The 24529-nt window shown below is 43.6% G+C and overlaps 1 protein-coding gene across 2 annotated transcripts; it reads left to right on the forward strand.

The window, feature by feature from the left end:
* Positions 1-3837: 3837 nt before the first annotated feature.
* Positions 3838-24109, forward strand: LOC108034258 (uncharacterized). Of its 2 annotated transcripts, none has more exons than XM_017109114.3 (4): positions 3838-4393; positions 22303-22485; positions 22547-22656; positions 22725-24109. In XM_017109114.3, exons 2-4 carry the CDS (start codon positions 22303-22305, stop codon positions 23722-23724), a joined length of 1293 nt encoding a protein of 430 aa, XP_016964603.1. In that variant the 5' UTR covers positions 3838-4393; the 3' UTR covers positions 23725-24109. The 2 variants fall into 2 exon arrangements, with proteins under 2 accessions (XP_016964603.1, XP_050741274.1); XM_050885317.1 differs by lacking the exon at positions 3838-4393 and adding an exon at positions 18591-18883.
* The last annotated feature ends 420 nt before the right edge of the window (positions 24110-24529 follow it).

The following is a 24529-nucleotide window of genomic DNA, read 5'->3' on the forward strand; positions in this document are numbered from 1 at the left end:
GACGGAAGACAACGAAACGAAAATGAATCGGACCGAAAATGGAAATCCATATTTTTGTACTTAAGGGGCAGGTAAACAGGTATTAAAAAAAAATTATACAATTTCTAATTAAATGCAAATGACCTACTTGGTTAACATTTAGTGTACTGATTAATAGACTTTTATTGGTAAGTCAAATAATAAGTTACCCATTTTTAATAGTAACCCTGATACTAATCAGCAATAAATACCCTTGGCTCAAATGAGTTATGATGGCAAGGCGATCTGTGTCCTTATGGGGGATACGTTGACGCCTTTTCGCTTGACCAGGCTAAGGAGAGGCCACCTGGCTGCGATATGGCCAGGACCTCGGCGGAAGTCCTCCTTCCCTCCGTCCCTGGGTCCAAGGTCCTGTTCTCGTCTCTGAAACAACTGCTGATGCCACCTGTTTGGGTCTCCAAGCTGTCGCCCTTTGAGCCGCTGAAAGTTTCGTTTTTTATTTGGTTTCGGCCTTAATAAGATACTTTTAAGCCGCTCGTGGCACTTGCCACTTGAGCAGACGCCGCAATCGGAAGTTCTTGTTTATGATATGGAAACCGATGCCAGTGGGCAGCCGATATCAGCTGCCACACCGCCTGAGCTTGATTTACGACCACCAATTGTTTTGATCTCGATTAGGTTAAGTGATGTTTAGCCCATACGTACAAATTCGAATTTCGATTAATCCAGTCCAATCCAATTCAATCGTTTCGGTGTATCCAAGGCGGCTTTAACAGGCCTCCACTTAGTGGCAACCCATCTAAACAAATCATTTGAGCGATGTGCCTGCCACTTGATAGACGGCTGAACTGTAGCTCCAGTCTTACGCTTCTGCCGCATTTCGTTTTTATTTATGGTTTACAGCTACTATTTATAGGAAATGTGCGCAGCCCGCAAAAAGTGGATACCCGAGGGGAAGTGGCAATGCGAATCGTAACCCACTTGACAGACTTCGCTGCCATCCGGCGCAGATGGAGATTCGGTTGGAGATTCAGATGCAGTTGCAGATGCAGATGGAGATGGGATGGGGACCAACACAAGTGCACCTCCAGCTCCAGCATTTTTGTTTACAATTGGAGCACGTCTGTTTGGGCTGCGGCAGCTGCTGACCAGTGGCCATTAACTTGCAGCCGGCAAGCTGAGTCGGCAATTACAACCTCATGAGCGTACAGGCCGGATTACTCGGGCAGAAGCCCAAAAACTCTGGTTTCACATAATATAATGTAAAAATAATTATTTTTATAATACTGTTTTATAGAGTTGATAAAGACGTAATGGTGACCTTTTGCCTGCCAACATTTTGGGTAAAACCTTTGTAAAGAGTGAAGAATAGCACTTAAATGTAGTAAAAATGTAATAAATTTGTTTGAATTTAAAAAAGTTTTTTACCCCATTTACCATCCAAAGCTTGTGCGTATTTTCTCTGTGTAAAAAGAGTTACATTTTTCCATTGTGCTTTTCCAGTGGCCCGTCATGCACAGTTTGGTAGGATCCACTGTATTTGCGCTGGACAAACACTCCGGGCACCGACTTCTGTAACTGGAGCATACCTTCGCAGCTTCGCCGTCTTCATCTCGAGACTGCGTTTTCCATTCCCCATGTGTCAAAGACCCGACCAGCAAGAATCCCTCCCCCAACTGGGAAAATGCTATTGTATACTTTTCACACGGTTGTGTGAAAAGCGTGCTATGATACCATTTTCATGTCCACAGTGTGCTACACAAATATTTAACCGTTGGGCAGAGGAATGCCATTTAGCTGCAACGTGTAATTTTCCCGACCCTGGGGTTTGCATACCTTTTAGTAGGTCCAAGAGAACAGAACGGAGATTTAAATAAAATGGACCTATCTAATTTGATTAAATTTCATTCTATGTTTATACGCGAGGCTATGGCTGCTTCAATCTATCCATTCGTTAAACGGCGACCTCTAATTAGGGTCTGATTCATGAATTCTTAATTGCCGCCTCGGGTCAGTTGCATAAGCTTGCCGTGCTCCAGCTAATTAAATCACTCTCAATAGACAAACAAATAAAATCGGTTCCGCATTTTTCGCTCAAGTTTTTCACAACTCTGCGAATCCATCACCGACATCCACTCCTCAACTTAATCTATCAAAATCTAATGAATTTAACTTTGCTCGTCAGTTCTTTTTTGCTTCCTTTTCATCCGTCAATTATCGAGCAAACAAAAGTCATCTGTGTGAAATTTGTTCAAATTTTGTTTTTGGTTCGTTGATGATAATTTCACTTTCATTAATATTTTCGGACTTTTTGACTTTGTCATAATTAATTTTTCAACTTTTGCTTTTCTTCGTTGTTTCTGTTGGGCTCAAAAAAATAAAACCAAACCAAATCTAAGACCTTGTCGAAATTGAATATTTGGCTCGACTTTTGAACTTTCTTTTACTCGTTTGGATTTGCATGTGGCCAAAGTTCGGTACCCATTACGTTATAGGAGGTGGAATTTGTACAGCAATTGTTAGACCCTTGTTAAATCAGTCTTAAATATATTGCTATGGTTCATGAATATATTGAACACTAAAGTAAGTAATATAGAGACACACCTAATGTGAAAAATATGTAGCTTTAGAGATCTCTAAAGTATCTTAAATCTGAAGAATAATTAATCTAAAAACTAAACGACAAAAACGATTATTTATTAAGGGTTCTTCAGCCAATTATATATTAAAACTCTGATTTTATAGTTAAAAGCTAACCTTAGCTTATAAATAAGGGTTTATAGCGTTATGATCTTGGGAGATACAAAAATTTTCTTTAAGAATTGAATCTAAAGTCCGTACAATTTCGTTTGCTATCTAGTAATTATAAGTATTATACAGTTTTCTTTTTTATTCTAATTTCCAAAAATAAAAAACAAAATGTATACAGTTCAAGTAAAATCAATGTAACACATTGTAGTTCATATTATATGTTTAAGAACATCTTGATTTATTACATGCTTTCAGGTCTAGAGACTCTTTGCCGCGCCTCACCCTTCAACGTTGGTCATTTATGTAGCTCTGCCCAAGCCCATCCGGCGTCGCTCGACCGCAACTTTTCCCCTCGCTCGTCACCCATCCCAAAGGCAGATTTCCACGAGGAAACCCACATGCCGGCAACGTCTGATTGGAAACCAGTTTTCAGTTTTCCTCTCTCTGGCAAGAGAGCGAACTAGTTCGCCCGCTCACTCGCCCACATAGCGGCGGAACAGCCCACACTGGCTCACTCATAACCATTGCCTTTTCCCAAAAACAGTTTTCCGAGTATAGATAGACCGAGATCTTATCAAGGCTTTTGGCATGGTTGAGTTGTTTTAATTCCATTTAACACTTTTAATACATGATCAAAGTATTTCTGACTACTGACCTTATAATAAGCTACAAACACTATACAATCTCAGCATTTTTAATTGGACTTCAAAATATGTTGATGATATAACATAGTGATTTTATTTATCCCAAAATGAAAGGATAACCTCTAGAGTTCTTCCACCAAAAATACAAAAAAAGTTTAAAGTTTCTTAAGTCTGGTAAATGTATTTCTAAAAACTAAAATTAACTTAAATGTCAAAATATTAAGATTGTAAAAATATCGGAATCGTTATTATGAATCAGACTGTTGTTGTCTGTTCTGTATTAAATTCCAGTATTTTCTCTAAGTGCAGAGAGGGCGAGAGAGCAAGCAGACACATACTCATGTGGAAAACGTGTTCCGGAGATCCGCTCGCCCGTTAGCCGCTCCGATTCTCTCTCTCGCGATGCGACTCTCTTTGGGTTAGACCTCGCAGACGCTAGCGTGCGGCTTCATTGCGTCTGTAAACACTGCCGAGTGCGGTCTAGCTCGCTGCTCCACTATAATTCCCAACTCCCAATCGAGATGAACTGACTAACGGTAGCGCTTCTATCTGAACGAAAGTGAGTGTGCGCCCATCTCAGGTCACAAAAATAAAATTGGACCGCGAGCCAAATAAACCAGTGAACAAATTGAGAAAAAGAGATTGAAAGTGCAACGCTAAATAAAAATCACTGCACCTGCTTCCGAGTGCACCTGTTCCCCCAAGTTGCGTAGCCCTTCGCAGGGAACACGTACGCATAAGCACCTTTGGATACGCGTAGAAATGCGCCGTGCATGTGAATTACTACATACGTACAAACAGTGGAGTGCTTGATAACTTAATGCCAGCCAAAGGGCCGTAAAAAACCAACGAGGCAAAAACAAGAAATAAAACCAAAAACAGTGCGACCTTGTCTTGTCTTCGCCGGACTTCTTGTTCCACCGTCACCAGCCCATCCATCAAAGTCGCGGACTGTAAAGTCTTGGGATTACGATTACACGCCAAACGCATTTGGATACAACATCTCCATAAGCTCTAAGGTAAGCCCCAGATCGATGGATCTGTAGTAGCCCAGTTTTCGCTGCGGCCCAATAACTCAGCGTCTTCCTCTAGAAAGTTTGATTGCTGGACGAGATCTAGTTCGGTCGATTGGTTTCCATCTCGCTTTGGCGAAAGTCCAGACCAGAATTTTCTCAGCCCACTCTCCTTTTGGTCAATTATTGAATTGCGATACGATCTCGAGACGTTTTCGCCGCCCAGAGTTGAGTGAACCCTCTCGAACGGTAACCGAATTGTTGGCCAGTCATTTCCTAGGCCATCTGGGGGATTATAATGCAAATGCGGATTTTCTAGACATCATTGTCCGGTTCTTGGCCCCCGTAAAAATGCACATCCGTGAATATGCAAGCTAACAATTTGCTCAGCATTTTTATGCAAATACTTCACATTTCCATTAGGGGCCGCACAGGCAGACAAAAGACCTTCCCCAGCTATTTTGAAAATGCATAAACATTTCATGTAAATTCTTCGGTCGAGTGACTCCCTTAATTAGTCAAAGTTGGCCTGTTGGCCGATTATAAATGACACAAACTTCGGGCTCCGACCAAGTGTTTGATTTGATGTGTATCTTGCGGATTTCTGTGAGAAAATCCGTCTCTTTTGTTTCGAATTCAGATGAATTATATCACTGCGTTCGGCAAAGAAGCTCGTTTGCGTATTTGGATTAATGCGAAATATCTATGTATAGTTTCATTCAGCTGCTATGATTTATTCTGTTTCTATTTTTTGGAAGTTGCTTATTTAGGAAATCGGATTTGGAGGCATTGGAATTAAGTTAGACTTGTCCTTCAGTTAGTAACCAAGTTGGGTTGACCGAAACTAACTGACCATGGTTATAAGTGGGAAAAGCCCGATGTCCGAAAGCGGTTTGTCTCGATTATAAAATTTGCAACCTGAGTTTGGTTTCAACATCACTTTCTCGTAATTTTCAGCGTAACCGCAGACAGAAATTGATATTGAATAAATTTCCTGTCCTCTGGGTACATTTTCCCTACATTGAGGAGCACAATATTTCAAACACCGAGCACGTATAGAGGATGCACTTTGTCCAACTTGTTGTTTCCTTTGTAAGGTTCTATTTGGCTAATTAAAAATCAGGAAATGCCCGGGAACAATGCGCCCGAGAGGGCTCAGTGTCTGCGATCCCCTCCAGAATTCTAGGAGGCTACGTGAGAGGGATTGATTTTGGGCCTACCTGCTCGTGTGCTACTGTCAAGTGCGGTTCCTTCGGTTTAGCGCCTTTTTCCGTTATGGGTACCAGGTAGAGTTCCTAAATCCGTGCTTTATAGAAATATCCTCTATTTAGTTGATACGTGAGCCCCGAAAGGATATTCGCCTCATTTAGTCTTCAGATTGCACCCACGTACTTACAGGGGCGTTTTAAAAGGAAGTATCTCACAGAGATTCATTGATTAATGGATGGGTAGCTGATGGTGGTCTGGTCAGGGGGTCGTTTATCTTTCACTGGAGATCTTGGCATTGCACTTAACAGATGTATCAATTTGTTTTCAGCGTCGTACCAAGACCAGCTTTAATATTTATTTAAGTTTCCAACGGATCTCCTCACTTTTGTTTCTTCTATTTAATAGTCCATCTGTATAATTCCTCCTGTAATTTATGCAAGCTTTTATGGCTTGAGGAAGTTGCTTGGCTTCCATATACAGTTAGGTACACTAAAGTCTATTGTTTCTCCATCGACACAAGACACACCCGCGCAAGTAGTAAAAAGACAAAAGCGTTGTCAGTTGAGAAAGAACTGTACGAAAATCGCCATAAAATTGCGCAACCCGGTTTTGTTTTGTACTTGCTATGTGAGCTGTGAGCTACGCCCATAATCAGCACAAATAACTTAAATGAGCCTTTTTATTTAAATTTAAGGCCTATGAAATTATTTGTATTCCGTTTGAGATCATAACCCTCGTGCCACAGAAATCCATTCTACCGCCACCAATTTTCCTCTATGATTTTAAGTAATTTGCATTTCATTGAGTCGTTGGCAACACGACTTGGTGAGGCTAAGCATTTGAAATTATTCAAAATTCAATTGAATTGAATACTGGCCCGAATCGGGTTTTTCTGTAGTCTGTTGTGCCTGGCAACCTCGTTTAACGTTTCGCGCTAACTTGACAAAATTACAGCGAAAATCATACTGAGTCAGCGCCTTTAAAAAATGGTAAATTCAATAAACAAGTTCGGCAGCGAAATGAAAAAATAATATACGACTTCTTTATTTTAAATTATGGCACAAGTCAGCAAAAAATGGATGTTGGCGCTTTACTTGTGGTTATTTTTTCTGGCTACTGCTCCCTGTTGATATTTTTGTTGACCCTTCGTTTTGTTAACAATTAATTAACAAAAAACCAAGGTACACAAAGCCTGTTAACTGTTTGTTTGCGTTCGGCAAACTGTGAAATGAAGTGCCAGTGCCGTAAAACAATTATAACTCCTTATGGCCCATGGTTTTCTCTAAGACTACTTGGCCTAATGCGGAACGATTAGACATTGGGGAATAGGTGTTAAGTGATTCCGCATTGATTTCGCTTCCAGTGAAACTAGCATTAGTCATGAGTAGAATATTTGAATTTCAGATGAATTACTGAGAAAACAGCACGAAGAATTGGTGAAATTCAGTGTATACAAAGAAAGCTTCCTCTATTTTTCTTGAACCAAATCTCTGCATTTCCCTAGATTGCAATTTAAATTCCCCTTTATTGGCTTTTATAAGTGCAAGTGCCTTTGCAGATCTGCCATACCTTTTTAATGGCCAAAGAAATGTTTATCTCGAACTTTCTTCTGTCAAAGTGTGCTTTCTGCCCTTCGCTTTTCTCACTTTTTCCAGCGGATCGGATGATCCATTAGGGTCACTGGGCAGTAGCTTCTGGGGTAACCTCTCATTCGAGCTTAGGCCTCGTAAAACTTTCATTCGGCCGTAAATCCAGCTGAGAAATGTATCTCACAGTGGCCATCTTATCGGGTCTGACTTTCCGTCGTCGGAGGGGAACACGTGCCTCCTCCTCTGGACCTGCTCCGCCCACCTGAAGAAGCGACAAGTTCTCACGCCGAAAAAAGAAAGAAACAACTTTTCAGCTCGCATTTGTGGCTGTTATAGTAGGTTGGCCCAAACCGCAAAATGCAACCGCAAGTGATTTTCTTGCTGTTGAGTTTGCAGTTGCTAGCTGCTTCCCAGCTCCTATCCTGAGACAGGAATTTGCTGCCCTGGTCTCTGGCTTAATGCACTGTGGGAATACGGAATGTGGGGACTTCGACTTGATTGACTCACCCCTTGAGTCCCGCTGCCCTGCCTCCTGGCCGCTGCCAGTGGACAAGTTGGGATTCATTAACTGCCCCCTGCAAGTGCAACTTTTACTCGCCTTTAAATCGCTCGCAGCCCCTTGGAGTCCCAGCTGGTTTCGACTACCTGGTAATCAATATGCGTGTAGCACCCATTTGGTCGGGGGCAAAAAGAGCTAAAGGCCGGAAACTCGCCGGCTTAAAGCGAGTGAGGATTATACAAAAAAAAATCAGAACTGAGCTGAGGAAGGGAACGAAGTGCAAAAACCAAAACGCTGGCCCACTTCGGAGCTCTATTTGAGCGTTATTAATTTCTGTACATCACTCAGTGCCATGGCGGCTAAATGCAAGCACTTGGCACTGAAATCCGGGCCCAAAAACCAGAGTGGGAATAAAAAACTATAGCCTCCCGACGCAATTGCATTTTTTGCCGCCGTCCTACGGCCATGATAAATTAACCAAGTTTAAGGCCGGCGAATGACAAGTTGACGTCTTTGTTGGCACATCATACGTTCCGAAGGGGAAGCTCCAAAGGGTTCTCTCCCAGGCGACTTAATTGTGCGTTTGCAAATTTGTGTGAGAATCGGCTCGGCCAGCGTTTTTGACCCCGACCCTTTTTGGCTTTTTGCTGCTCCTCTTTTCGGCCAACGTTTTGGCCCCTCTGGAAATTGGCAGTTTGCAGTTTTCAGTTTGTAGTTTGGAGTTTTCTGTGATTGGTTGTAGTGCCGTTTGATTTGTGGTCTCTGGGTGGAAAAGCGGGCACTTTTGCGATATCAAACCCAGTGCCTTGAACCTCATGGAACTGAATTTAAACCGCTGCCCCATAAATGCAAGTGAGTCATGAAGCGCAAGTGCATAGATGCCCTGCGCTTATCACCCATCGGCTGTTTGCTCGAATAGGAACAAGGCCCTCCACAGATCCATCTCGCAGTCGCTTTCCCCGTAAGATAAACCATATATCACCGAGGGCTCTTAATATAGAAGGGGGCTGCTTAATATTAAAACAACTTAATCGACACTTCAATAAACAAAACGGGGGAGAACGCAGCGCAGGCGAAAGCAGAGTAAAGAACAGAAGAAATATGGAAAATATTAATTGTCGGCGCTTAAGTGGAAGCCTCCTCCAGCTTTCAGCGTATTCATATTTATGGAATATGCAAGAAAGAGTGGCATCAGAAATAAGTATCGCAGCCCCTCGGCTGAGCAGTCTGCTCATAGCTTCATTAGGGCGAGGCCCTGTTCTTCATGGAATTTCGGTTTCCTTCGTCTCATCTTTGAGTGGGATGCAGTTGCATCAGGGGGCTCATCGAGTTGGTTTTTTAAGGCCAGAGCGTTTGTTTAACGATTAGTTTTGACTGGGAAGGCATTAGTGGGGAAGCGCTTCAAGTGTGGGACTTCAATTTGTGTAGTATTTTTAGCTGATTTATCCGAAACAAATGTGCAATTTGCTTGGGAAGAATTCACTTTTGTGTGCCCCTCGGCGAAGACAATAAGCGACCTTGCCTCGGATCACAGCGTACGAATTCTACTGGGAAAATTGCCATTGTCCAGAATTTGAATTGGTTTGCCATTCGGGAAGAGGGGCTGTGGAAAAGAGTGCAAACACACCTGCAAATTATCTAAAATAAATAGCAAAAGCGTTTCGCCGTTTAATCCGTGTTGGAATAATTTATTGACAACCGCAAAAAAGTGTAATACAATACCCGTGTTGGCTTTCAGGGAAAACTGAAATCGAAATATCGTTTGCTCTTTGTAATTGTGTAAATCAGCCAAAGCGGAATGAAAAAGAACCGCGCACTTTTCCCCTGAATTTATAATTTCCGTGCAGAGCCGAGAGCTTTATGCTTTTTAGAGTTTACCAGCCGGCTTTCTGGTTTTATTTTGGTATATTTTAAATTTATGAGGTGGCAGCGTTTGAAGGGCGGGAAAGTCGGTGAAATATTACAGGATTGTAACAGATTTATGAACTGATTTTTTCTGCACAACGCAGCCAACAAAAAAATGTGGTGAAATATTTAAAGGAGCAGCCCTGGGTTAATTCAGTTGATCACTGCGAGTGTGCATAATTTTAAAATATTTTAATTAATTTCAACCATATGCGCTGACCAGCTGTGAGATTTTTTTCCATTCAAGGAAGGTATTGTGGCCAACGACACTTCAATACCCTGCCAAAGTGGGGAATTATAAATGGCAATTATCAAGCATCTCCTAGCGAATAGTCCCCAATCTACGCTCTATTGTAGTTTTCATCCCGTTCTTACTGCCTTGCAATATTCATTCAAGTGCCGAATAACTCGGTTCTGCAGCAAAATAAATTACATTAATGCGCAGCATGAAAAATGCATAATTGATTAATTAATTGAACAACAATTGAGTTTAATTGATTGTCATATCGAGATTTCCCCGCAACGTTTTTGTTGTGGTTTCCCCTGGATGGCGCGTTGTTTCAAACTATACGTGCTCGAGAGTGTGCGCTTCGTTGAAGTATATTGCATTGGCTTCCGACATGGCCAGGAAGATGTCAGGGGCAGGCCGCATTAACGGTTAATACATCAGCGACTAAGAGCCAGCGTGCCTGCACTAAATACCGGAGTGGCTGCTTTTTGCCTTAGTGCCATCAGCTCGGATGCTGCCGAGTCATTTGCCGTGGGGTAATAGCAACTAAATTGCCGGGGCCAATCACCTTCTGCAACATGTCCCAGCAGCAGCAAGAGCAGCTGCAACTACCACTTCCACCTCTGCTACTAAGTTGGCCGATGGACGCGGAAGGCGGAAAGGCCCAGGGAAGAGCCGCCGAGTCAAAGACCGCCACTAAATGCGCAAACCTGTGCTCATGTGACTAAGATCTGTCGTCGAGCGCGGCTCGTGCTTCTGCGGCTACGTCAAAGCGTGACAAATAGATGGATGGAGATGTTTACTTGGGCCCCGCCCCCTGGAGACCGAACTTAGTCAGAGGTCTCGAGGTGCTGGCGTGCCTTATCGAGTGCATAGTGTGGTATCATTAAAATCAAACTTTTTATGAAAATGTTTCTAATTGATTTAAAGCTTTGTTGGAAAAATAAAGCCATAGAAAATCAATTTATACAAACTAATACTAAGTATTGGAAATGCTGATATTGGCTGCAGCTTTGAACGCATAGAAACCAGATAAATTACAAAATCCCATGCTTAAAATATTTAATTATATTTTTTGCCCTGGAGTTGTTTTTTTTATAAATTATATAACTACTATTAACATGTTATTAAAGCTGATTCCCCTCTAGAGACATTTCCAGCTAACTTGTTGCTGGTTCGGTGGTATCTCTGCAAAAACAACCAAGCAAAAGTTCTAAGATAATCAGCAAATGAGGCAACACAAAGCCGAGCAAAATGTTTATACTGTTTGAAAAGCAGAGCGATTCGGAGGGAATCCATTAACAGACCAAGTTAAACCTAATTTGCCCCTGGCCCAAACACATTTCATGCGTAATTTCATTAGTACTTGGCCAGCAAGAATGTGGCCCGCTGTTAATATTACTTTTTCGGAATTCGGAAAACCGAAAACCAGTTTAGTTTAATTTGCAGTTCGCCCGAAAGCCAGGCCCACGGAAGATGGCAAAAAGGCTGGCAACAGAAGAGCTTATGACCGGAGCTCATTAAAATACTAGAAAACTCACTATTCGCCCGTTCGGCCCGAGGGCCATTCCCGACTTCCAGTAATTTATGTGGCCATATGAATAAAATAGTTACACAAAACACATTTTCTGGGGCCCAGACACAATCAGCTTCCTGTACAGCGTGGCCCACAATAAATGGAATGTCTGCGACCCGGACCCGCACACAAAGGAATCTGTCCACTCATGCCGACAAATTGTCCAGTTGACAAAATATCGCTTACCAAACATTTTGTGAACGGTTCATAAATTTCACTCGATTTGCCAGTGGGAAAAGGGAATAAAAACTATTGGTGGATTTCTTTTCATGACCACGCCAGGAAGTGCCCCCCTAAATGAATCAAGTGTTAGAGCGACTAATTGATAACTAGAAAAAGGAACAAATGAAAGGGAAAATGGAAAGTGATAAGTCACAGTCCCCTGAAGTCAGGCAGCGTAAACAAGCTAAATGGGAAATAAAAGACCATTTATAAAGAGACTTATATTAGGGAGCCCGGGTGATGACAGTAATATTTTGACATGATGGGATCAGTGTGATGGCAGGAAATATTTATATTTCAACAAGCTGGCAGACAACGTGTTGAATCTTTAAAGGTTGGTTGGTAATGCCTAGCAGTTCAGGAATATGATGAGTAGCATTACTATAAATATTCCAACTAAGTTAGGGAAAAAAAGTCGAAGACCGTATGGTGCAGAACTTTCCTGTTACATAATTATTTTTTTACCTATTCAGCTCAGCAGTTCTGAGACCTTATGGCCTTCTGTCAGTCCGATCGACCCACGCTCTTATCGTGGGCGATGCATCAGCCTTAGGCCCTGGCAGCTAAGACCCTTACCAGGAGACCCAAAAAGATAAGCACACCTCTTTTCACACCTTCGTTGGGCTCTGTTTGCTTTCCAATTGTGGGCGTTACCCCGCAACAAAGGTCGCACAATGCGGGCCAAACGAATCTTGTTAGCAGCATCTGACCTCTGCACCGTGTCATCTCAAGGATCTCAAATGTAAGGACGGCGGGGCTGTGGCACAACCACCACCGGAAACGGAATTCTGATCCAAAAATTAGACCCCAACTGATAGCAGGCGCATTTAAATCCGACATTCATTTAAATGGCTCCACAATCAAAGCGGCCGCCGAACCGGATTTTGGAATACTAGGGGCAAACATCATCGAAACTTCCACATTTCCCTGCCGCATTTTCCGAGTCCCCGATTTTCCACATGTTGTGCACATGCACATGCACACAGCTACCTGCTACCTCAAGAGATCCCGGGGCCTCAACAAAGGCAGCTGGGAGCTGTCTCATTTTCTCATAGCGAAATTCCCACACTGCATCAGAATCGCTATCTATGGATGTGGATATGGATGTGGCTGCTGCGAAGGACTGCAAGTCAGCTGCCGGCTCAGCTTCCATTCGCCGTATCAAGTGAATCTCATGTATGCGAGTTGGCGTGGCCAAAGCATATGTGCGTAGCGAGATTGTTTTGCCGATGTGGCTCAGAGCAGAAGAGCATTCCCTATGCAACACGCTGTTTTTATACTTGTATATGGTACATCTTTTTTGTTTCGTTGCTGATTTTCCCATATGGTTTTTCATAATGCGCATCCAGTGGCAGCTGTCGCGTGGCCCTGGGAAACTGGGAAACTGGCCAAGGAAACAGTTGCAGGTTGCACTTTGCATGGCGGACAGCAGTCTGATTGATTAATGGTGTGGGAAATGTTCGAGCTCTGCGTCTGCAGAGCTATTAAAAGCCGTCTTTACTCGATTACGGGATGCCAAGTTTAGTGCGCTGAATGGGAGGATTTTTACACTAAAATTTAAGTTATTATGTCTTTAGCTTAGTGGGTTCCCTTCCTCAACAATCTCTTGGGCGCTCTTGGGATTTTAATCTTTAATCTATACACATTCCGTTTTCCCTTCAGGCACCCAGAGTATTTGAGCCATTAAATTACAATTGGACTGTTTGTTCCACCATTCCACTTCCCAATAAGAGTCTTTCCGGGGAAAATGGAAAATATCTTAAAAATAAGAAACTTTATATATTTTATTAGTCAAGTATTAGCGGGTCTTTAACAGGCTTTGCTGCGACTTATCCAACGATTCGCTAACTAAGTGTATTTCTCTTAATTTCCTTTGCAGGTAAATACAGCCGGCAGGCACTTTAATAAGGCGGGAAAACTATTTATAAGGTAATTCGAAACTGCGCTCGGCCTGGCAACAGGCAGCTTGGAGGAATGGAATGCTTGAAATGACAAGACAAATAAAAATTAATAGCTGAGATGGCAGCGGGACGAGTCCGAGTCCCCTCGCCCCAAGCCCCTTGTCGTTCTTCCTTTTTTTGCCCCAGATTTCGCCCTAACTCGGGTTTGCGGGCTCCTTTGGCGGCTTGTTTACCTTTCTGTCGGGGCTTTTGCCTTGTGTTGGGTTCTTTGTTGGTTTTTTGTTCGCGGGCAGGCCAAAAATTATATGCAAACCCCTGCACGTCTGTATGTATTTTCAAAACATCCTCGGCATATAGCCACGATTTGCGTAATGCGACAGCGGCTGGAAGCGCTGCCCTCCCTTTAATAGTCTTAAATTCCTGAGCAAATAATTTGACAGCAAATAGTGCCCGACGCCAATGGCCAGGGAGCAAAATGAAATGGGGCTGGAGGAGGTCCGAAAAGGGAATCAGGGTGTAAAGTGACAGTGAGGACAAGGGCATTTCAAGTATTTGTCTCTTAAAGATGTTTGTTGGGCCCCTCTATACGGCGAACTAGTAAAATTAAATACCTTACTTGTATTAGATAACTTGAGTAGATGTGGTCTGAGCGGCTTACACTAAAATCAAATGGGAAATGTGCGGAAAATGTGGTTTTGGGGCAGGCAAATGACACATATACCTGAACTCAGTTTGAGGTCACAAGTTGGGAAGGCATTTCCCTTATTCACTTGTCTAAGAGACCACGTTGCAGCAGGTTCCGCACTCCCTAATGGAAAAACTTACAGTTAAATATATATTCTCACTGCCATCTAATTGAATTTCCGTACTTCACTCGGCACTATTAATGTTTACATTTCCTGCTTTCCACACGCACAAAAACCTACCGAAAACATCGCGTAGGAAGCAGGGGAAAATTAATGGGGCCTCCATTTCCCCGATTTGAACAGAACCGTAGTTTGTTTTCAGCGGAGCGTGTGGCGAGGCTTGACTAAAAAAACGGAGGATCTGGGAACGAGAAAAAAAGACATTGAGTACCAATAGAAAGTATTAGTTTGAGACCTTTTGGTTATTCTTGAGATCTTCAAAACTTAGGGAGCGCCCCAAGTATCCATTTTCGACCTAATAAAATATGTAACCATCAACGAAAAATCCCAAATGTAATATATTTCACTTTGTGATGTATTTTTGCTTAGCTAGGAAAAAGTGACGGAAGAAATGTGGGATTTTGAGGCTGTGGTTGCCGTGGGGTTGCATCCACACTCATCCTCACTCCAGAGCCAATTGGTGGTACGTGCAGGGAGACATGTCAATTTGAGGAATTTTCACATTCAGCAGAAAGTCGAGGGATGGGTGACAATATGGGATGTCTTCTGCAGAAGTACCTGCTCCGAGGAGTCCAATTATCCCGCCTCTGATTGCTCTGCCAAAAGTACAATCAAATCATCGGCATGCCCGCCTGCCGGTTCACTCCACACCCAAGTAAATACGTACCACAAGACAACAATTTAAGTAAATCCAGCATTATTTAGCATAACGCTGGAATTTTCTGTTTTCTGTTTTTCCTCGCCAGCTACCGGATGTTAAATGCATTTCGAACCAGTTTCCAACATGGGGCGATGCAAAAAGCCATCAGTGCGGCTATAAATCATATCGAAAAGAATTTATGCGGCAGGCAAATTCCTTGGTCTGGAACACGTTTCCACTCAACAGGTTGCCAGCATCCAGCGGAAGTGACTGGAAAACACTTGCAGCCGCGCCTTCTATCCGCTCCTGTTCTGTCGCCTGTCTTCTGGGGCTGCTTAATGATTGGGAAGTGTTTCTTCCAGTTCCACTTCCTGTTTGTTCTGTCTAGGATGCACTCTAGTGCGACCAAGTAGTTGTCTTGTTTGGAGAACCCGAAACCAGAATCGGTTGAGTGAGTGCCAAAGTATCCGATGAGTTTATGTAGGTGTAGGCTGATCTGACATTAAAATGATATGGTCGATAAAAAGTGTCGATTTATAAAGTTATTCATAATTCGTAGATAAAAGGCATTTATAATTGTTTTTTTTTTTTGTTTTTATTAATACAAAATTGTACAATTTGTTCATAAGTTTAGACTTTAAGAGAGTCTTAGAAATCACTCAAAAGGTACCCAAAAATATGCAACAAAATTCCAATAGGTAGTGCCTGTAATTTAATATCCCTGAAAACGACAAAACCTTCTCAAAAAAAAACATTACAATTATTAGCGGAGCCCTAAATCTTCAGTACAACGCCCACCTCCGTACATATATCTCATCCCATATGCTGCGAAGTGCGATCTGAATTTATGATAGCCCGAAAACTTTTCGCTCTAAAGTATGCAACGGCGCACGGGGCATGCCTCCTTTTGTGTGTGTGTGTGGGTTCTAGCGCATCTGTGCTTTAGTGCAGGGGTGTGTGTGGGGTGGCCCAAACTCTCCATGTTTCTGGGGGCGTGTGCCAATGCTCGGCTGCATTCGATTCAATTTCATAGTTGATTCTCTCACCTACGCAAAATTTACGACACTTTTAAAATGTGCAATTTATGAAAGGAAGGAAGGACTGGCGTGTGTGTGCCGGCTTTCCCATCCCTTCGTCCCTCTCCTTCTCCAAAAAATAAGGAAAATTGCTGTGCTGAAATTGTAATTCGTGCATTGTATAAGTTACCTTTCGGTTTCATTCTAAAATGATTTACAAGAGCATGACTAACGAAGTTTGCCTAGCACACACAATGGAGCCACTGTGAAGCATACGTAGAACGGGAAACAATGTATTAATACCGAAGCTTAACTAGAGAATAATGTGCGAAAGCAGAGCTCTTAGCTTCTCCGGTAAACAGTTCCATTATCCGGAAACCTTATACTCCGCCTACACCCAAAGAAAAGTTAGTTAACTGAATATGTTAATGTTTCTGTTTATTATTCAATCAATTACGAAAATCTGAATTGGGACAGTAAAAAGTCTGGTTCTTTGGCAGGGGAAGAACCACATAATTATCGATCTGGGCATAAATCCATTTGAAATGCCGCAATGTATGCAAATGATGAGGTGACAAAAACGCATCCACAGCACCAGCCCGTTGTCACTGGTGTTAGTTGACCGCAAATTTTAAACACTTTCGCTGAGTGCGACATGGCACGGGAGTAATGGAAAATTGGATGCCCAAAAGTATGCTCTAAATAATTGGAAATTATTTTCGCTGTCATTGCTGACATGTGAAGCCGCCATTGCCCCTCCGACACGCACACACGCACATCCACTTCCGCCCGTTGTTGCGTGTGTGTGTGACGCGGTGTCAACATCTACGCATCCCCATTTCCGAGTCCTTGAACAATTGCTCTCCCCGCTGGGCACTGCAGTTTACCTCTCACTTTCTGCTTACATAATTTCCAAAACATAATTTCCCCGCACGGTTATGGAGGAGCCTGCTGGCATGTTAATCTGCTCGCTCTTGTTTTGCATAATAACTGGGCGGGTAGTTAGGAGCCTGCAGTCTCCAAAGGGCGCCGCATAAATATGCTGAAAGTGGCGCCTCTAGCTGAGAATGCTGATGCCAGAAAAGACGGAAAATGATGGAACAAATTGCACAGAGTCAGCGGGGAAAATGCGCAACAAACACGATTTTATAATAGAATAATGCACTTGAATTTAAAGAAGTCATGTCCTGCATAGTTTAAAGAATGATGATTTATGGAAAATGTACTATACAAGATTCAAAGCATTTTTTTATTATTTTTTTTATGTATTCCCCTACATAACGTGAACCGTTTAAAATATTATTGTCACTCTGCAAATAGTTAGATATTTATTTGCATTCTATATTTGCAAATTCTTTAGATATATATTTTCATATAGAGCAAATATGAACAAATCCAGACACATCATAAATATTAAAAAAAAATCCTTAGATATTTATTTGCACAGTGAACAACTATGAACATATACATACACATATTTATATCACTATCTGGGTCATTTTCCCATAGCGTAGACCTGCATGAAAGATGTTTAATTCGCTGCGTCGCGATAACTGGGAGCCACAACTGGTCTTTGTTGCTGGTGCTACTCTTAATTTCACTTCATGCTCCACCGACCCCCTTTTTGCCCTTTTGACTCTATTTTGAGCAACAGCCTTGGTGTTAGAACCCCAAACAGCATCTCACATCCTACATCCCACATCCCACATCCTACAACCTGCATTCTGCATCCTGCTTTCCGCACTCTTTATTCCGCATTTGGCATCTCTTGAGGTCCAAGCCAGTTCTAAGTTTTAATGAGGAGCACCGCCCCGCTTAATGCAATGCGTTTTAAAGGCTTTATTATACTTTATTTAAAAGGAAACAAAAAAAGCTGCCGCGTGGGGGAAACAAAAAAAACAACCAATTACCAGCTTAAAGGAATCGCGTCTGGAATAAACCCTCTTCCCCTGCAGTGCGGTCGAAGCGGCGAAAAGTTGATTAAAAGCGAAATTTAATTTGATGTTGTTTGACTTTTTGCACTACCGCGGCCCTGGCGCCTTTTACTATGCAACACTTTTTAATGGCCTGAAAAAATGGCAGGCTAAGCGGCTTACAAAAGCAGGCAGATGGCAATAAAAAATGGTTAGGAGGGGGCCCAAAGCCACCGAAGATAAATAAATACCCCGCTTAAGCAATGCATTATAAATGTTAGTGAGACAGGGAGAGTTTTTCGACTGCTTTTTTCCGGCCACTTTTTGCGGCTTTTATTTTATGGCCGCATTACGAAAATAGTTTACACAATTTTTTCTGTCCTACTTGTTTGTGTTAATTTGCACGCCTGGTGGAGTACGGAACATATTTCATGTTTATTGGCGTGTTTTTTCATATATTTTATGCAGTATAAAAAATAGATATCCCCTTGATCAGAATTCGCCAATTTCCCCCATTAATTTTGGTTACTTGGCGGTTTTCCATAAAGCTATTAACACACAACCGCCTTCAGTGCTAAAAATAAACAACCCAAGTCTGTAATAAAAAATCCAAGCAGGCTGCGCATAAATTAACCGTAAAGCGAAACACCAAAAATCACTCAACTAAGAATAAGCAAAGTAAATGAAAAAAAGCAGAACGCTTCGGTGGGCATCGAGGCAAAACCAGCTAGAACAATGCGGCCAAAAGTGGGTCCAATCAAAGGGCCGCTCTCGGTAAACAGTTTGCCATTAAAACGGTTAGCCTAATTGACTTCGCAAGTCAATTTAACCAATTAAATAGGAGAAAAAACGCAAATGCGATTCAATATCGAGCGGGAGTATCTTTTTTACACGGACTCTTCGTCATGTGGCAGGTGCATTAAATATGCAGGTAAGCACACAAGCCGTAAAGGCAACATATGATTCGCAACTGCAGCAGAGGTCTATTTAAATATTGACCTCTGTCAGTTTTCATTGACAGTCAAATGATTTTACGGGTACTGTCACATTTATTTACCGGCTCGATTTTATTTTCATTTCATCATCCGATTTTTTGCAAAGGGCTTGTAAATTTCCATAGAATTGCCAGGCGATTAAAATGAGACACTATAACTGCGCATAATTAACAGCCTGTCTATACATTTTCGTATAATATCTCTATATCTTTAGATTCCCTTAAAGCGACTCATTTGTGGGGCTTACAAATTATCTGTCCCGCCTGCCTTTCTGCCCTTGGCGAGTGTTTCGTCTGCAATTTTTCATCTTGTTCGCAATTTTTGGTCCTCGCCAGCCTGACAATGGAAATAATGGCCTGGGCGACGATGGCCACATTTGGCAAATGCTCTGGGGCTTTCGTCGTCTGTTAGGACTCCATCCATATCCATCCGACCTCTCGGCTCCTGTCTTTGATTAATAAAGAAAACGTAAGATGGCATTCAAATCTTATCAGACACGTCGGCCGATTGTTCCGACGGAGCCCCCAGATACCACGTTAAGTGTGCCTTTTCGCACTTAAAGTATCTTTCCTTGTTCCTTAACGCACAAAAAATATCCCTTGGACCCTTTGATGGACTTCACTTTTGGTCCCTTTTTCTAGTCTGCTGGCCATGAAAGTATTTTCTGGTTCCCTTCGCTGCCAAGGGTAATTCAATCAATAATCCTTTTGGTCGTTTGCCTCTCGAATGTGTGAAATTGATAAAGGATGCAGCCGGACGGCCCTCTTCTGATAAACTTTCAAATATGTATCGGTAGCTAGAAACTTTTCGCTGCTCAGCAACAAGTTCAAGGACATTTATTTCCTGCCTCTGAATGTCAGGGTCGCCCGCATTGCATTACGCTTGGAGCTAAGACATGTGACTGTTGCATGAAGCCTCGTGAGTTGTACATACGTCTTAAGGTACAACTTGATTTTTAGTCCATATTTTTATACATTTACATTACTGGCACTTGAGCTTAAAATCAATCTGTGAAGACGCAAAAACATTTCCCTATCCCGAAACTAGAGAACTTTTCAGCCGTGAGTGAGGCTGTCATCTCCCCGGGAGGAAACGTTTACGATTTCCTCGCCGAGAAGTTGAAATTAAAACATTCCTCGCAAGTTCTGAGCATCTTTCAGCTTCCAACTCCCCCCGGCAGCTGTCTTTTATTGCCTCTTTTGTTTCTTGCCAGCAGTTGTAAGTTCTAAATGTCTGTCTCCCTGTCTGTCTGTCCGTCTGGCAGTTACTTACCGCTCCGTCTCGCTCTGAGTCTTCTGTGCCTCCGCATTGCCCCATGGAATTTATGCGACTTTTCCAGCACTTTAAGGACCCGGGGGCCAGCGGCTGATATCAATGGCATAATTGGAAAAGTTTGGGCACACAGTATCTCTGTTAAAACTAGGGCTAAGCAACTCAATGAGAGGTCAAAGCTAGTTGCTCCTCGATGACAGCCATAAATCTTTAACTAATATCCACTTAGCTGGCCTCTTCCCTGCCCATCGACACCTCAAACGAGAATCCTATTAACATGTTGGCCTCCCTTCAACTTTTTGGCCGTGTCCAGAGTGTCGCAACATTTTTATTCGAATTTGTAATTCAATTTCGCATTAAATGTACTTTCTTGATTTCCTGCTGCCGCCGTTTCCCATCTTCAATTTCCAAATTTTATTGGATTTATGTTTATATTTCGAGCTGGGATTTTACTTAGCTGGCTCGCAATTGGAGGCACCATAAATTCGTTTATGGCTCAAAGACTGTGCAATCCGAAGGGATTTTCCTATCGGCGGTAAAGACACAGTCTGCGAGTAATGAAGAATGTACATGTCAAAAATATTACTGTCGACCCTTCTGAACAGTGAGAAATACTTGCAACAAATGTATTTAGTTTCTGTGGGATTTTCCCAGTATTTGCGATTAAAATGAAGTAGGCGAGCTGCGCGAGTTCAATTTCGCGGTGACCCGAGATCCAACTTGGCGTGAAACTCTGCAACATTAGCCGCTAATTGCGGGAACAGCAGACGTCAGCACTTAGCCATCCCCATCCCATCCCCCAATCCTCATCTGCAGTCCCCCTCCGCAGTTCTCGCGTCCCACACCATGACAGTCGCGATTCGCAGTTTGCAGTGCTTCAGCGCCCGTTGAAATTTTATGCTGGTTCGCTGCGGTTCACTTGCTCCAGAGACTGCCACTTGGATTTCAGCTCTAATTAATGGTGTGGCCTCCCGCAATCATCGTTGCCATTTTTCCAAACTTTTTACATTTCAATTAAATATGCCATGGTTCCGTACTAATGCTAATGGCAATGATTAAGCGGAGCATATGCTTGGCCTGCCCACCCAGGGCGCTATACATAGTATACCCTTCTGCATATAGCAGTGAGGATTGCATAACCGGATGTTGAGCCGCGTCTAGCCCACCAACTTCCGCTTGCAATCGCTTCGCAATGCGGCACGCCCCGAACAAATCTCAATGCCTGGCTGGTTCGGTTCGGGATTCCTGGGCACGGGGGAAATCGTGGTCTGCATCGGTGGTGGGGGGTCTGGAGATAGGGCCTCTCAATCAAATGTCAGGCGGCGATTTTCCCCGATGCACGGCCCATTTCGCCCTTTCATGGCTCATTGTCACCGCCCTCAAGAGCACAGCGACACTGTGAACCCTTTATTAATTTCAATACATAATGCCCCTAAAACCCCCTCCACGGCCCTTCCATGTGCTCATCGAGAGATGCTTCGGATGAGGACACTTCTCCTCAATATCTTCCCCTTCATTTGCATGCCTCAATGAGCCTGAAAGTGGCTGCATTCATCGGGGAAATACGAATACTTAGGGGGCCCAGAAAGGGGATGTTCACTGTACACAGTTGCACAACAGAGCCCCCATGTCTGCTTACACGGAGAAAAATAGAAACAATTTACAAGATTTTGGGGATCAAGAATTAAAAATATAAAAAAAATATTTAAATTTAAGATTAAATTAAGAATGCAGAAACCAATAGTAGCTCCATTTATTTATATATATTTTGAGTGTTGCTTATCTACTTTTTATAAAAGAGTTTGAAATGATCTTAAAAATCTTTTCTAAAAACTAGAATTTTACATTACTATATACTTATCTAAAATCTTTATAAAACCTTTGATTCCATTGCGATATTTTATTATATTTTTTTTCTGTGCACACCTTTTTTGAAAGAAACCGGATGTGTGCAACTTCATTTAGAGTAGCAAGTGCTCTTGGAGTTTTCCAGGAAGCATTCATAATGAATAAGCCGCAAGTTGGGGTATCCGTAAACGTAAACCATATGTCTAACCCGCATTCCGCTTCTCTGTTTTTCCAGATGCTGAAGCACGTGCAGATCTCTCCGCTGAGGAATCGCTCGGACTCGGTGTCCCTGCGCTCCTCCAGCCACGCCTCCTCGTGCGCCAGCTCCATGTGCGGCAGCCCGGAGCCGCCGGCAGACTTGCAGAGGACTCCCTCGAGGGCCTCCAGCTACTCCAGCCTCAACGAGCAGGCGCCACAGGTGAGTCCCCAAAAAGAAAAGTCCCTTCAAAGCCACTAACTCATGCCTGTCCCACCCATAGACCACAATAAAGGTGTACACCAACTGCCTGAAGATCGACATCGAGTATAAGACCCTTGGAATTCAGTGGGACACGACCAGCAAGGAGGTGATTGGCCAGTTGCTAAGACGGTAAGCAGATTATTTATTTTCCTATTCAGCAGGGACTTAATTCGATTTAAATTCTAATTCGATTCCAGCCTGAAGATGCGCCACCGCGACCCGAAGCTGTTCTACCTCTCCATGGAGGTGGCTGTGCGGCGGGCGGGAGTGAAGACCCTGCTGGTGCTGGACGACGACACCCGGCCGGCCATCATGCAGGCCTGCCATCCCAAGGGCGAGTCCCGCTTCTGCCTTCAGCTGAAGCCCGGTGGCCTGATCCGCGTCCACACATCCGCCCTGCAGCCCAGCTCCCAGTACAAGTCGCTGGTCATCAGCGAGGAGACGACCTGCGATGAGCTGCTGCACCTGCTGCTCGGCTGCTACAGCTCGCCGGAGCCCGTGGAGTGCTTCTCGCTGTACGAGGTGTGTCCCGGCCAGGAGTGCCAGCGGAAACTGCATCCGGATGACTTGCCTCTGCGCACCCAAATGGAGCGCATGAAGCGGGGGGAGAGCTGCCACTTCCTGGTGCGAAGGACCCCCAACTATGCCCGTCGTCGTCAACTTTTGGCCAATCTAAACGAGGCCATTGACCAGGCTGCCAAGGAGGCGGCGGAGGATGCCACTAGTCTGCTGGAGCTGTCCCTGGAATCAGACCTCTCCCTCTCCGAGGATCTGAGGAGCTGCAGCAGCAGCGAGGATGCCGAGGATGAGGACGAGTGCGCCAGCAGCTCAGGCTCCTCTGATAACTCAACCGAGTGTGCCCTGCGAAGGGACTTCTACACAGCTCCTGCTCCATCTCCTGCTGCCCCCCAGTTGGCGGTCGCCATCTCACCCGCTCGAGCCTACAGCCCGGTGTACAACATCCGTGAGATTCGCACCTCATCGCACTCGTTCTCCTCGCTGGGCAAGGATAAGAAGCTGCTGGACATCCACATGAATGCCCGCTTTGCCTCCGCCGGAGTCTACGGGAGATTGATGCCAGTGGCGGAAGCGGAGGCCACGACCCTTGACCTGAATGGCAATCCCAATGCCAAACTCGCAGCAGAGGCGGTCAACAACAACCCGGCCCAGGGACTGGGACACTTTGTCTACCTTTAGGCCAGACGGGATCAGTCAGGATGTCACCCGGCTCCCAGGATCCTCACAAAAGCCCCAAAAAAAGGAGGAAAGAAGAAACGAGTATCGTTTGGACCAAAGATGCATTTGTAGTTTAAGCCTGTAGAGTGGGAAATGTAAATAGAAAATATCCCAAGATTTTTTAATCATAATTCTAGTTTTTCTTACGCTACGAATCATTTTGTATCCCTAGTGTAATGCAAAGAAACCATCTGCTAACAATCCCAAATCACAGGAGTCTATAGCTTAACGCTTTAGTCCCGCAACTAAAGCTTCGATAAGAGTAAGAATCTGGAGAGCAAGTGGCTAACATTCGTGTATAAACCAAAAGATATTGTAATAATAAGAGCTAATTATGTAAAACCGAGGAGGATTTTGTGTGTTGTATTCGCTGGAAAACGGGGACTATCTTTAAGGACGAGGCTGTTAACGGGATTAAGGCGAGGACGTGTGTGTGCGGGCCGTATTCTGTGCATTTTAATTGTATTTAAATCAGGTTAAACACGTGAAACGGCCATATAAATAGGCCGCAATTAATGCGGCCAGCCAGGCAATTTGTGTTTCGCCGAAACCGAAACAGCCGGATGCGGATTTTCGCCCTCCGGCTCCGTTCCATTACGTTCCGGGTGCCGGGCGCCGGGTGCCGGCTTACGGTGAATGATTTATGCGGCGTATGCGTAATTTCCAGAGGAGCCATAAGCTTTTCTCTTTTAAATGAGCTTACTTTACATAATGATCGAGGGGATTTTAACGTGGAAAGACTTTTCGGGAGGCGTCGTCCGGCCAG

The sequence above is a fragment of the Drosophila biarmipes genome, chromosome 2L (genome assembly GCF_025231255.1).
Source record: "Drosophila biarmipes strain raj3 chromosome 2L, RU_DBia_V1.1, whole genome shotgun sequence".
NCBI classification, from domain to species: Eukaryota; Metazoa; Arthropoda; class Insecta; order Diptera; family Drosophilidae; genus Drosophila; species Drosophila biarmipes.